This window comes from Mastacembelus armatus, chromosome 6, assembly GCF_900324485.2.
Source record: "Mastacembelus armatus chromosome 6, fMasArm1.2, whole genome shotgun sequence".
NCBI classification, from domain to species: Eukaryota; Metazoa; Chordata; class Actinopteri; order Synbranchiformes; family Mastacembelidae; genus Mastacembelus; species Mastacembelus armatus.
In genome coordinates this window covers 5,346,805-5,361,346 of record NC_046638.1, presented here as the reverse complement: position 1 = coordinate 5,361,346, position 14,542 = coordinate 5,346,805, and the positions used below count along the sequence as shown (strand labels likewise).

The 14,542-nt window shown below is 41.0% G+C and overlaps 2 protein-coding genes across 2 annotated transcripts; both read left to right on the top strand.

The window, feature by feature from the left end:
- Positions 1 to 571: 571 nt before the first annotated feature.
- Positions 572 to 6,673, top strand: samtor (S-adenosylmethionine sensor upstream of mTORC1). The gene is made up of 5 exons (XM_026312179.2): positions 572 to 811; positions 2,914 to 3,055; positions 3,217 to 3,345; positions 3,946 to 4,060; positions 4,301 to 6,673. The coding sequence occupies exons 1-5, from the start codon at positions 652 to 654 to the stop codon at positions 4,931 to 4,933; spliced, it is 1,179 nt and encodes a 392-aa protein (XP_026167964.1). The 5' UTR covers positions 572 to 651; the 3' UTR covers positions 4,934 to 6,673.
- Positions 6,674 to 8,085: 1,412 nt separating this feature from the next.
- Positions 8,086 to 12,520, top strand: tmem168b (transmembrane protein 168b). The gene is made up of 4 exons (XM_026312170.1): positions 8,086 to 9,222; positions 9,686 to 9,828; positions 10,080 to 10,354; positions 11,570 to 12,520. Exons 1-4 carry the CDS (start codon positions 8,086 to 8,088, stop codon positions 12,115 to 12,117), a joined length of 2,103 nt encoding a protein of 700 aa, XP_026167955.1. The 3' UTR covers positions 12,118 to 12,520.
- Positions 12,521 to 14,542: the final 2,022 nt, after the last annotated feature.

Here is a 14,542-nt window from a genome sequence, read left to right as displayed (position 1 = left end):
ATTATTTTTTTTTTGCAATAACTGAACTCCTTTAAAATAAACCCTGCCATTTATTCTTTTGAACAAATGTGTACAGACACACTGGCATTGTCAGCTAACTTGAGTCCTCACAAAATAAATCACGCTGGGACCATTGGGTGGCGCTATATGCACACTTAGGACAAGTCAAAATATATGCTCAAGAATGAGACGTAGCAGTTTACCAAAGCAGTTTAGCAGTTTACAGTTTTGACACCAGCCACATTACCATATTACAGTAAATTAATCTCTGATTGACACTGTTTATTAATACTCTTTTTAAATGTATTGTCTATTTGAAGGAAGATTTGATTGGCTCTTGGAACTGTTATGATGCACCTGAACAATGCGCACTGAAATAACAGAAAATAAATAAAATAAAAATTAATTCGTTATAGAAGAGCAAAAACAACCTCAGGAATGTGGAATTTACACGATGCACCCGAATGCTTGACGGCACGTAATCAGGCTTAGGTATGCTTCCGAGCCCGTGATTGGATAACGGGCTGTCAGTTCTGAGGCGCGTCAACCAATCAGCTTGGGTGTTGTTGGTCGGTGCACCGGTTCGCCGGTCGGGTTGCAGCTTGGAAAAGGGGAAGCAACTGGCAGAGGCAGCGTCGGCGGTGCGGTGCTATGGACCCCAAGGGCAACGTCGAGACCGGGGAGACAGACAACCACCTGGAGGTTTTCTACGTGCCGATTCCGGTGGAAGCACCGTGCAAGAAGGAGCAGGAGAAGCTCTCGGGGGTCGTCAAAAACGTCCACAGAAAACTGCGCAGGAAATACAGAGAAGGTGAGCAGCCTCTGTGGGCCCCTGTGTCCGTCTGTGGCACTGTCTGTGGCCCTGTCTGTGGCTAAAACCGAACGGCAGCTCCTAAATACTAAATTAAATCCTTTCCGACAATAATTTCCACACTAACAGAACAGACTCTGCTCGCTAATCCTCCCTGATAACAGTCTAGTTTGAGCCTGGTCAGCTGCGGTCGACACAACGTTAGTGAGTGTTGCATTTAGCAAACTACAGGGACGGTACAGCAGGTGGATGGTCAGATACCGGATTTCTATTATTATACTAATGCGTATGATAACATTATCATTACATCAACTGGGGAAACTGTTCACAGTTAAAATAACAGTGATTTAAATACCCGAGAATCAAGAGCCTTCATGCTGATACAAAAATCTTGTAAATCCAAAGCTGCAAAAATGTCATCTCAGCCAAAACCTGTAAGAGGTAGGTGGAGAAAGTGCTTCATGAGAGCATCAGTCTGTTGTTTTTACCTCTACTGTCTAGAGAATACAATTAAGGTCCAAGCTGACATTAGGTTATTTATCTATCTATCTTCTGATTTTAGGCTTTGGGGAAGTAGATAAAACTAAGTAACCACTTAATGGGAGCTCATGATAAGACTGTAGTTTTTCTTTATCAGCCTTTTCTGTCAAGCCCCAGACTATTTTCACATAAAATTATCAAGATCATAATTTAGTTTAGTTTCATTCAGTTGTTTGTGTTTCAATGACTGGGGGGAAAAAAGGTCTGTTGGATGTCATGTTAAAACTGTAAAGACTGTATCAGAGTTGTCTGACAAAAAGCTCCTCCTGTTTCCTTTTATGAGTTTGCCTGGAGCTATTGTAAAATGGGAAGTTTGGATAAACCCTCTTACAACACATCAGCATTGACGTATGTCATCTGAATGCTAAATGCCGACATTGCGCAGAGAAAAAAAACTGACTGCACTGATATTCGGGTTGACTCCAGTCATGAGCTTGCAGTTAAAAACTGCTTGTAAGTTGCTGCTGACAATGCTGAAGTGCCCTGGACTTAAAAATGCTCTGATGCCTACCCACGCAGGGGTTTGGTGTTGTTTTTTAAGCTGCACTCTATCTCATTTTCTCTTTCTGGGGAAGTGCATAGTTGTACAGGAGATGGTGTGTGGGTGGAGACACAGGTGCTAAATCTTTATCTTGAGTAAAGAAAACTTTATAATCTTTGTAATGCTTGTACCAGAGCAACAACATCGCAGTTTACAGGCCTCAGGATTTGGCCACATAGTTTTATTTTTACTATCTCTGATTTTGTAAACATGCATTTAACAATTTCACTATTCTCAAACCTCAATATAAACAGCAGAAAAACATTGAAATGTCTTAAGAAGTTCAGAAAAAAGTTAAAATAAGGGTTGTAGCAAATGTAGCCATATCCTTTACTATCAGTTTTATAGAAAGCATTCCAGGTTTTGCTATTTATGTAGGCTCTGCCTTGCTATTCCACCTTAAAATATGATATAACCATAATATAGTGATTTTACATAATGTTTGATCAGATATGTATTGCCAGTGTATGAGAGAACAGCTGGTTGTTTTGGAGACTATAACAGCAGAGAAACTATCCTGCTAGCAGACTTCATGATTGGTTAATAAGTAAATCATGACCTGGTAGGCACTGCACTGGATCATGCTTTCAGAGCACTGCTGTTTACCACCACTTCTCTTGTTCTTTCATTTCTGCAAATCTGATAGAGTTTTTCCTTGTGGTCATGGGATTTCTCCCTTATCAGTGTGTTTGCCTACCATACAGGCTATAAACTTTTGAGTAGCTGTGAGTATGTGCTGAGGGGATTTTTGTGGACATAGGATTATAACTGTGAAATGGTCATTTTAATGATGGTTTTTAGAGAAACAGAGATGAACATGACAGTTTAGCCTGAGCTTTTTCAGCAGGTTTTACCAAAGGTTTACTGTCATGTTTCTGTGCTAAGTTGGATGACTAAAGTTGGCAAGTAGGTTATGAATGTTTACTACTTGTTTCTAATAGGCATGTCAGAAGAAAACGAAAATAGCTGCTTTTGTTTTGTTAATTCTGTTCTGATTATACATGTTTTTTTTCCCCCTCAGTGGGTGACTTTGATAAGATCTGGCGTGAACACTGTGAGGATGAGCAGACGCTGAGTGAATACGCCCTCGCCATGAAGAATCTTGCAGACAACCACTGGAACAAAAACTGTGAAGGAGAGGGACGCATCGAATGGTGCCGTAGGTACGACTGGCTTCATATGTCTTTGAACATGTCTGAACTGCAGTTTTAGAACTCTTGGCTGTGACTCCTGAGTTCTGTTAACCTGTAGGATGTGTTTCTGTGACATGCCATTGTGACTTCCACTGTGTTGTTTGAGTAGTGTTGTAATTCCACTTCCACAGTGTCTGTCAAGAATATTTTTTGGATGGTGGGATGAAAAGAATGTTAGAAAAGGATGAGAAAAGTGCCATATTTGCATCGGGTCTGACTGCAGCATCTGCAAGCACCCAACCATATAGCACCATCCCCAGGTAAGCTATAGCGGGAACTTCTACATGTAGGTCACGGAATCTGTCTCTATTCTGTGCTGCATGCTCATTGTATTCAGCATGTCTTAATCTTTGTATATTATATATACAAGTAATCAGCAACAATTCATATTCTAGAGGCCACTGCTAGTCTTTAGTGCACATTACACACAATATGGGAATACTTTGAGATACTTGTGACTGTTTGCTATTATTAAAGCATTGCTGTTAAGGAACAGAATGTAAAGTTTGACCTCAAGGTCATAGTAGCAATACTGTATCAGTTAGCATAAAAATGTTCAGCAAATATAATACAAACAGCTTTATTTAGTCAGGAATATGTGGTTTAAATGTTTTTTAAAACTGCTGTAGTTTAAGGCAAAATTGTCATTTTGTTTTTTAGATTTGTGTAGATAGTAATCAGTTTGAGGGTGATAATGGAATGACAGACTGATCAGCCAGTGTCAATGTCCTTGTGTATTGCTATAAGGCAAAAAACATAACTCATGATTGTTGTATTTCTAAAGAGAATGTAAGGGATACAAAAAGTTACACATCAAGGCACTGTATTTCCCATCACTTTCAACTACATTTGTGTTACAGTTCAATTTCTCAGTTGGGGAAAATGCGCCTTCTTGATGTGGGAAGCTGTTTCAACCCTTTCTTGAAGTTTGATGAATTCCTTACAGTGGGTATTGACATCGTGCCTGCAGTAGAGGTATGAGTGCTTCTTCATTCTGTTCACTTTTTAACATATTGTAAATCTTTTGCACAAGTAAAATGCATGAGGTTTTCCTGTCTTAGTGCTCAGTGCTACCGTTACAAGCAAAAGCAACAGCAGAAATGACTCATGCAGGGTATCAGTGTTGTGGTTACAATGTGTAAAGAAATTCAGCAGAAAGGAGAACTAAAAGCACAAAAAGATTTATGCTGAATTTCTGCCTTTTCTCCTCTTCAGAGTGTGTACAAGTGTGACTTCCTCAACCTTCAGCTCCAGCAGCCTCTCCAGCTAGCAGGTGATGCAGTAGAGGCCTTCCTCCGCCAGCTCCACAACCCCATCGATGCTTTGCCTGCTCAGCTTTTCCATGTTGTGGTTTTCTCCCTGCTCCTGTCCTACTTTCCCTCACCATATCAGCGCTGGATCTGCTGCAAGAAGGCCCACGAGTTGCTGGAGCTGCACGGCCTGCTGCTCATCATCACCCCTGATTCATCCCACCAAAACCGTCATGCTCTCATGATGCGCAGCTGGCGTGTGGCAGTGGAGTCGCTGGGTTTCAAGCGCTACAAATATGTCAAATGTTCCCACATGCATCTCATTGCCTTCCGTAAGGTATCACTAGCCACCACCAGTGACCTGGTGTCACGCAACTACCCCGAGATGCTCTACATCCCTCAGGACTTCCACTCCAATGAGGAAGAAGATTGTGCCGATGTGCCCGTGCAGGTGCGCTCTGAGTTTGAGGATGACCAGCTGGCTTGGAGCTTCATGGAGCTACCTGACACACCTTATGATTCAGATTCTGGAGAGAGCCAGAGCAGCTCGGTACCTGGCTTTCATGAGCTAGAGGACCCTATCCTGCTTCAGAGCTAGGCTAAACCAGCTACTCACCCACTCCTTCTCTCCTTTTGTGTACGTAACTGTCACCTCCCCTTCAACTGCTGCGCTGCCAAATTTAACCTGCTGCATTCTTCTCCAACTTCTCCTCCCTCTCCTCAAAACAATGCAGTTTGCACAGTGTGAAAGAGAGAAGTTTACAGATTATTTTCTCATATCCACTCTGAGAATGCACACACATACATTCACATATGTGCACATACACACACACACACACACACATGCACACACATGCACACACACACTAAGATGGATATATTTTGATACATAGCTAGGTTTTTTAAGAGTTGGAAAGTGAGTGCCCTTGAGATATCTAAAGTCCCTGCTCCTTGATCTCCATCCCATCTTCAAAGTCAGCTTCAGTGACAAAATTCAGCTCGTCCACATTCTGTACTCAATCTCTGTTTGAATAAGCTAGTGTGGCAGGCTGCTTAGTACAAAAGCCAAATACAGCAACTCGAACAGCCTGACAGTTTGATTGCACTTGAGAGACTGAGATAGATTGACTGGATCGGGTGTACTTGCTTCTGTCACAGTCATACAGCTAGACTTTCTAAGAAATCTTGATGTGTGTTTAGTTTTTCAAGTAAAAAAAAAAAAAAAAATCATTGTTTTGAAATATATATTCTCAACAGACAAAACATTGGTGTTGTCCAGTGTAAAATGTGGCAATGCCATTTTAACTTGGCATCCTCTGAATGATTTGTGTATCTTTTACAAGAAAGTGGTATTTGTAGCATTTTAAACAATTTCAAAACCATGTGGTAGGAGTATTACTAGATATACTGATGTGAAACTGTGTTTACTCATTGTGTAACAAGGTACGAGTGTTTCAAAGTAGGTATAACAGTTTTTTTCCCCCCGTTGTTGTCCTGACAGATATTAATACTGAATTACCTGCTCTTAGATGTCCAATCCAGTTTTTGTTCTCAAGCAGGGGACGCGTAATTTACTGCAAGTGCAGTGACTCATACAAAATGGACATTCTAGCACCAGTATTCTTTGACACAATTTTGGAACTTCAATGTGAAAATACAGTAAGTATTCTGCATCCAAAAAGACCCAGTTCTGAGCTCCTCACAGTCAAAAGTTTCACTTGACAGAAGAGATTTGCACTAATTTACTGTTTTGTCATGATGAGCCTCAGAAACAGTTGAGAAACTGTAGATTTTAGCAATAGCAAGCAAGAACCAGATCTGAGTATACTACATTCTCCAGGGAGCAGTTTTAGCTGAAGACACTACCAGGTGAAATGTTAATGTGTTGTTGAGTGTTGCTGAACGGGCTAAATGTGTAAGAGTGGTTGGGTGTGTCAGTGTGAATGAAGGAATGCAATGACAATTTGTGTGTTTTTTGTTTTTTTTTTTTGTCTGTGGCACTTTATCACTGATCCCAAACGGTGTCACAAACTGAAATTATTTTCCTATAACAGTTTTACAACTAATATGATGGGCCCGTAAAATAACACCAGTAAGTCTTTGTGCCTTTTCGTCAAAATTTACATTGTAAGCAGATTTCCATGATCCTGAAGAAAATGAAACTCAAATCTTTCAACATACAGTGCTCACACGACTGTCCAGTTCTTATGAATCATATGAATGAAACAAGAAACATTTCTACTGTTGATCCAAAGCAGAGTGTTGTTGCCATTACCATATCGGTTTCCAGTTAATGCACATATCTCTTCTAGTGATTCCTCTGTTTAAAACAAACAAAAAAAAAAAATTCTAGCACCATACATATTCATACTTTGAAGAAGCGTGTTTTGTGATTAATTGTCTTCCACTGTTTCTTTTGATCCATTTGCATGAAACGATTAATCTTCATTATCAGCATTCTCAACACTGCAGAACAATGTGTGCTTGTAGTTCTGGTGTATATGTCTTTTATAAATGAATGTAAACGCAAAGAGCCTGTTTGGGGGTTTTTGTGTGTATTGCACCTTTACATTTGTATTACTGCTGTTTACTGCTTTACTGTGTGTGCAGTTCTGAAGGGGTTGTTGTGACTCAGGGTGTAGAGCGGCTCGTTGATTTTGCAGGTCTTTTGATACACGTATTTGTTAATATCAGTAGTGATTAAAAACATGAATAAACTAGGAGTCTGTACCATGAAGCAGGATTACTTTGTGTTATGTAGTGATACTTTTAATAATGCATAGCAGAAATCACTATATATACTAAGCCTTTAAGGCCAAATGGACAGTGAGTGTGTATTTCCTGCATTTTCATTTTGTTCAGGAAACTTTTTGTTTAAAGTTTCAAATTTAAACTTACACCTGATGGATGTTTTACATAAACTTCAATATTCCTACCTTAAGGCCCACAAGAAAGAAACTGGTAGACTAAATGCAATCTGAAAAAATACAGACTGGGACGATTTGACAGATTTTCTTTCTTCTGCTTAAGAAGATTACACTGAAACATGAACTCCTGCCTTTGGTATTTTTTAAATCCTTTCTGTCACCATGAGACTCGCTTTACTTACATTTTGAGTACAGAATGAGCCATGGCATGCTATTTCTTTTAAAATGGCCTGTATGAGTTTCAGCCAAGAAATATTAACAGTCACTTCAAATAGAGGATGTGCCCTGTAGTCATGTTCAGTAATCTAATTATGCTCAAGGACCATACAGTAAAAAATTCAGGGAAAAAAAAGAAGTCAGTTTATAAATGAACGTTTTGATAATTTTTAGTTAAATAATTAGTAATTAAAATCTATAAATAAACACTTAAAAGTAGATCTGTCTGAAAATTCTGGATCACAAAAATACGGATTGTGCCTTTAACGTCGCCCAACTAATTCTGATCCTTAGCACTTGCCGTAGTCGAATCCGGTGTTATGGCGTTTGTCAACTGACGCAAAACTTTTGCCGTGACAAACTTTTTGAACTGTTATGGTTTTCCTTCTCCTGGCGGTTTGTTTAAGGCGCCGTTTTCTTGTTGTCTTGGACATGATCTGAAAAGAACACAGCGATACTCACGATGTAAATGCTAAAGTAAAGTAAAGCTAACACCGACCGGTGCAAAGATGCTTCGTTGATAGCTAGCAGCAGCAACAAGTTAACGCTAGCTAGTTCCACAAAGTGCCTGTTTTTTGGATTTGGGCGGTTTGTTTTTCATACTAATATGTGCCGTTTTCTACGGTACTGTGTCAGCCACTGCCTTCATGCAGCAATGACCCGGCTGGAGGAGGTCAACGGAGAGGTAAGCATGTGGTCTTCGGTCCGGTGGCTGGGCTACCTGTCCGGTGTCAACCTGCTGTTTGCCCTGTGCCTGGGGCTCTACGCCCGGTGGGAGAGGACGACGGAGCCTACGATTCTCATCATATTCGTTTTAGCTCTGTTTGTCCTCGGGATAGCAAGTATCCTGTACTATTACTTTGGCATGGAGAGGGTCAGCCTTAGCCTCATCCACCTGTGGTACGGCTTTCTGCTGGGTCTGCTCTGCTTCCTCAACAATCGCGCTCTGGAGAGCGACGTGAAAGAGCAGGCTGCCGACTGCATGCTGCTGGCCAGCGTGGCCCTGAGGACGCTGTGGGCGCTGCTGGAGAGGATGTTTGGATGTGCCAGGTACCGTCCTGCCTTTCTCACCTCAGCAGAGCGGCTGGAGCTGGCGGGCTTTGCCACCGCCAGCACGGTACTGCTCATCCAGAAGTCCCTGAGCGTCATGGTGCTGGTGGTGGCGCTGGCCACCGTCATGGTTGCTCTCCGGATGAAGGCTGTCCTGGCTCTTTCCAACCTGGTCTGCTTTGCTGTCATCACCGCCGTACTGTTCTTCAAGTCTCTGAACATCTCCACCAACCCGTTCGCTCTGGCCTGCTTCTTCAGCCAGCTCATCTGCGACCCTCTGCTGGATGTCTACTTCAGTGGACTCTCTGTGACCGAGCGCTGGCAGCCTTTCCTGGTGTGGCGGGGCTTGTGGCGCCGGCTGTCCCTTGTGCCTTTGCTGGTGGTGGAAATGGCCTTCATCATCCTGGCCTCTCGGAAGTTAACAGACCTGGACCACTGGTACCTGATGATTCCAGCCGTTGTGGTATGTGTTTGTTTCTGGTCCATCTGCCACATGGTGTTTGTCATCACCGTGTGGGGCTTTCACACCAAGCTCAGTGACTGCCAGAGGCTGTGCTTCGCCCAGGGACCAGGGTTTAGCGGACTGGACAAGATCATGGCCTCAAAGGGCATGAGACACTTCTGCCTCATCTCTGAACGCCTTGTGCTCTTCACACTGGTATCAACTGTTGCTGTTGCTGCTCTTTGTTGGCAGGTATGGGCACCTACACATCTAATTACAAGCAATTCTCACGTGATCAGCTTAATATCACAGGGTTTTTATGGAAAGGCACATCTTAAGTTCCTACATCCCAAATCACTTTGGCTAATAGTCAAATAAAAGAACCAGGGAGTGTTTAGTATTTTGCATAGACAATTTTCTGGATTTTTTTTTTTTTAAATCAACTAATTCCATCAGCACTGCACTGCCTTCCTAAAACCTATTGGATGAAGACACTACTACATCAGCAATGATTTATCAAAAATTGCCTTTTTAAAGTGGGAACCTGCTTTTTTTTTTTTTTTAGGCACATGCTGTTATTCTCATCCAAATTATGTGATAATTGTTGCAGTTTGTAGTTAAGTTATATACTTGTATTATCTTTTGCAGAAATGTTCTCATCAGTTCAGGTTGAAACCAGTATTTCATTACTGACTTGTTTAAATGTGCTGTGCAGGCCTCCAGCAGCGTCTTTGTGAGCATGTTTCTGCTTGTCATGCCTCTGGAGTCTCTGTTTCACGGGCTTTTCCATGAGCTTGGGAACACCCTGGGTGGAACCTGTGTGGGCTACGCAGTGGTAATCCCCACCAACTACTGCAGGTAGTGTGTAATGGATAACTTTTGATCAAGAAGTAAACAACTATCTCTCATGGCTTTAGGATCAGTCAATTATAAAACTAAGCCTTGATGTGATAACAGGTCTAAGAGCTAAATATCTAAATATATCCCAGCTGTAAATCCAAGGAATTGGAATGATGATATACCCAGACCTGTGCTACATGACTGATTATCCACAGTATCTAAATAGACAAGATGAATTAATTTTATTTTATTTTGTGTTTGCCCTGTAGTCCAGATGGTCAGCCCATGCTGCTGCCTCCAGAGCAGGTGCAGGAGCTGAACCGACGTTCAACGGGCATATTAAACAACATGCAGCGTTTCTTTGCCCATCACCTGATCGAGAGTTTCGGCTGCGACTATTCCACAAGTGGAATGACGCTGGAGGCTCTGCAGGCAAAGATCAAATCCTTCTTGGAGCTTCGCACAACAGATGGGCCTCGACATGACACCTACCTGGTTTTCTACAGCGGTCACACACACAGAACTGGAGAGTGGGCACTGGCAGGTGAGTGGAGTATCAGTTATCAAGGTCAATAACTAACATTTCTAATGCTAAAAATACAAGTTGGGCATGCACATTTAATTGTGTAATTTTGGCAATAAGATTTCCTCCAACAAATTGTCAAGTTTATATATATGTTTATATGTTTTAGCATTTAGGGGCTTAATCACGGTTAATAATGTTTTAGGTATGAACCCTCAGACTGTATTTAATGGGAAACACTAGGTTAGGTTATTTCCTTCAAACAGCATATTAATGTATAAAACAATTTGTGTTATTTTCAGAGATTAAAACCCTACCCCAGTTTCACTGAATTAATAAATGAACACTCATTTGTTAAGTTTAATTGAAAGAGTGAAGATTCTCAGTTGTCCAGGTGAAGTTGAGTCATGGCAATTGGACTTCTAATTTTTAGATTGAAAGGTTTCACTACTCAGCTGAGCAGCTTCATCAGTGTTTATGAACTCTGTACTCTACTAAGAACTATCTGTACAGCTTAGATAGATTCTACATTTTAATATAGCTGTGGTCAAGAGGAACAAAAACCCTGTGTTCCTTGAGACCTTTTTTTTTTGTTCCTATCACTGCCCTACATGCTGATTATCCTTGATCAAATGTGCTGACAAATACTAGTCTGCTTTTAATTCCTCCAACTTCTGTGGACTAGTGAAGCCAGGGATTGAACCATTAGTCTTTTGGTTCATGAGCAACCTACTCTACCTCCTGAGCTACAGCCACCCAATTATGGCTTGGTCAGATTAGGACTATTTACAAACTTCAAGCGTGATATCAATATATATATTTATTTTTTCCCCCTTCGCACAAGCAATAACTGACACACTGAACAGCTGCCAGGGTCAACTTGGAGTTCAGTATCTTGGCTAAGTACACTTCAACATATGGACTAGTGAAGCCAGGGATTGAACCACCAGTCTTTTTGTTCAGAGTTGACCTGCTCTACCTCCTGAGCTACAGCCACCCAAATATGGCTCACGTAGTCAGGCGAGGACTAGCTACAATCTTCAAGTATAATATCAGTATTTTTATTGTTTAACAGTGACAAAGCTTGTTGCATGTATTGCACTATTTATAGCTAAAAGGTAATTCTTATTTTTAGTTGATGTAGGAAATCTGTCATAGAATGCAAGCTTTTTTTATTCTACTCATGCGCTTTTTATCAGTGTGATATATAATATGCTTGTCTGTGTTCTTGATCAGGAGGAGACACACTTCGTCTGGATCAGATCTTGGAGTGGTGGAGGGAGAAGAATACCAGTTTCCGTTCGCGCCTCATTCTGGTGCTTGACTGTGACAACTCCTTGCCGTGGGTGAAGGATATCAGAAAGGTGGAGAATCTGTACGTGGCCGTGCAGGGAGCGACACTTGCAAGAGTGACTGGTGTCCAGCTGGAGGATCCCCCGCAGCTCGGAGACTTCACCTCTCAGTGGGTGGAGTATAACTGCAACTCAAACAGCAACATCCAGTGGTCAGAAAGGGGCAGGTCAGTTTCTGCTGCCTATGGCATCTCCAAACATTGGAGTGACTATACGCTGCATCTGCCAACGGGAAGTGATGTGACCAATCACTGGAGCATGTACTTCCCCCGGATGACCTACCCCGTGGTCCATTTGGCACTGTGGTGTAGTGGCTTGAATCTGCTGTGGATTTGCAATGTCTGCTTGCGATGTCTAAAGAGAGTTAAACTTAACTGGTTTCCACCAGCAATACTGGACACTGGCCAAGGCTTTAAACTGGTCAGATCTTAGAGATTTTTGTTTCTAAAATACTGGTCGTACAGAATATTCTGTAAAAGTCAGTGGGTTTTTTTTTTTTGGACTCTTAAAATAGAGCAGCTATTGGATAGTACATTCAAGTCTCCAGTTACTGAGAAACTAATGGCCTGGTTGCTGATTTGCATTTTAAATTTGTCCTTTTAGTACCAATCATTATATTCTTTGAAACTTCTTAATATATACATGTATTTTTAGCATTTATGTCAAAACATACTGTGTCAGTATATAGGATGAGGCATGAGGCTGAGCACATTTGCACATTTTTGCATTGTATCTAATGTGACTCCATCTTCATTTTACATACATTCACGTGGTGCCTTTTACTGTAAAAACACCAAAGAAAACAAGCCAGAAAGGTTGATGCTTTTTTTTTTTTTTTTTTTTTCTCTTAAACCAAAGTGGCCCTGGTACATTTTTAGAGGAAGATCTCAGGCATAAATTTGAAAAGGTTTCTGTTGCTAAAGTGTTTTGATGAATTTTTAAAGTGATATGATTCCTTCTGTCTTCCACTATGTCAGAACTATGCATTTTACAGTCAGAGCTCAGAATGCTCTGAATGCACTATTTGACTGTTTCTCACTGAAGATGATTAGGGCCACTACAAATATTTATTTGACTTCTGAATTTAATCTCTTGACTTTTTTCTGAGAACTGTTACTTTTTATACTTCTGAGTATAAAAGGTCAGAATTAGTTTTAAAATCATCTCATACATTTTGTATTGTGACCCTAATCCTCTTTTTTTTATATACTTTTAGGGGTGATTTTTAAATCCACTCCAGCTGCTTCAGGGAGTCTAGAAGGAGTTATAACTATCCTGAAAATGTTTGATAAGGAAAAATGTGTTCAACTCTTTATCTTCTTTAAACACCAAGAATTAAAGGCTTCACAAGACGAGATCTGTTTTTCCTGGAGTTTATACTGAAATTTACTGGGCTCAACTATTTATTTGTAGGTTTTCAATCTGGTAGCTTGGGATTCTGGCTACATGGAAATCGCCTATGATCAGCCATTTCTTCCTCAAGGAGCAAGGACTGACAATTAAAACCAACTCACATTACACACAAAATTCATCAATAACCCTCACAAATACTGGCTTTCCTACCATTGGCACACATACACTAAACACTACAAATGTAATCTATATCATCACATGCACACTGCAGTTTACACTACACGAGCACAACAGAGCACTGAACCCGGGTGGCCGAGGCAGCTCTCCTTCCCCGACATTACACATCCATCCTTCAGTCAGTAGGCAGGCGCAACTTAGGTTTAACCCAAACTCCAACCCCAACCAAAACCCTAATCCCTAACCTGAATGCCCAACCCTCACCCTAACTACAAAATGAGTAAGTAGTCTTTGTGTGATCCATATTTTGGTCAATAACTTCTCAGGGATTAGGGCTGTGTTACACCCTAACTCGGGGATGGCATTTCCAACAGTACCAAGCACATCTCTCTATGAACTTTCTATCCAGAGTTATACAAAAAAGTGACCCTAAACCCCCTATCAGGTTAGGGTTGGGGGGAGGTGGTTACAGTTAGGGTTATGTTTAAGGTTAGGTTATGTTTGGGGGTTAGGGTTGAACTTTAGGTGCACGGGCCGATTGACTGTGTAGTGCGTGATAACACAATTTTGTTCACCCCATTTATATCAGTGAAACCAGGCCAAAAACAGTTAACAGACATCTCTCTCTGTATGATGCAGTACAGTTCAACAGAAGCACAAACAGCTGCATCTCTCTAAAACAGTTTCAATAAAAACTGAACATTGTCACCTTCATAAAGGGAGGATTTATTACAGGACTGTTATATCATTCCACATTTGTTTTAGCTAGGTCCACCTAATAAAAATGCTGAATTCCAACTCATATAGTTTACAATTGCGGATTTTTAGACTTGTACATTTTATCACCCAAAGAACAGAACAAAGCACACTGACCCCTGAACACACAGCTGCTGGGCTTGGGATAGTCAGATGGAGCCAGGAATTGAACTGCCAATCTTACAACCTACGGGGAACCCGTTTTACCAACTGTGTTCCTTGTCACCCAGTGATAAGAAAAATAAACTGTGAAAGGATGAGGAAATTGTACTACTCAGAGAGAGGCAGCACCAAAACAAATGACCATAATTTGGCCAAACAAAATTTGATTAAGTTTTCTCTCATTTTTAATAGACTAATATGTTAAGAAAAAAAAGTAAATTGCTACTCAACTTCAGAGTGCCATAATAATAATAATAATAATACATTTTATTTCATGGCGCCTTTCAAACTCTCAAGGTCACCTTACAGAGAGAAAAAGGAAGCATACAGCATGAAATACATAGAGTGCATTAAAACAACAATAAAATCAACAATGCATAAACAGAGGGCCAGAATGTAAAGGCAAAAG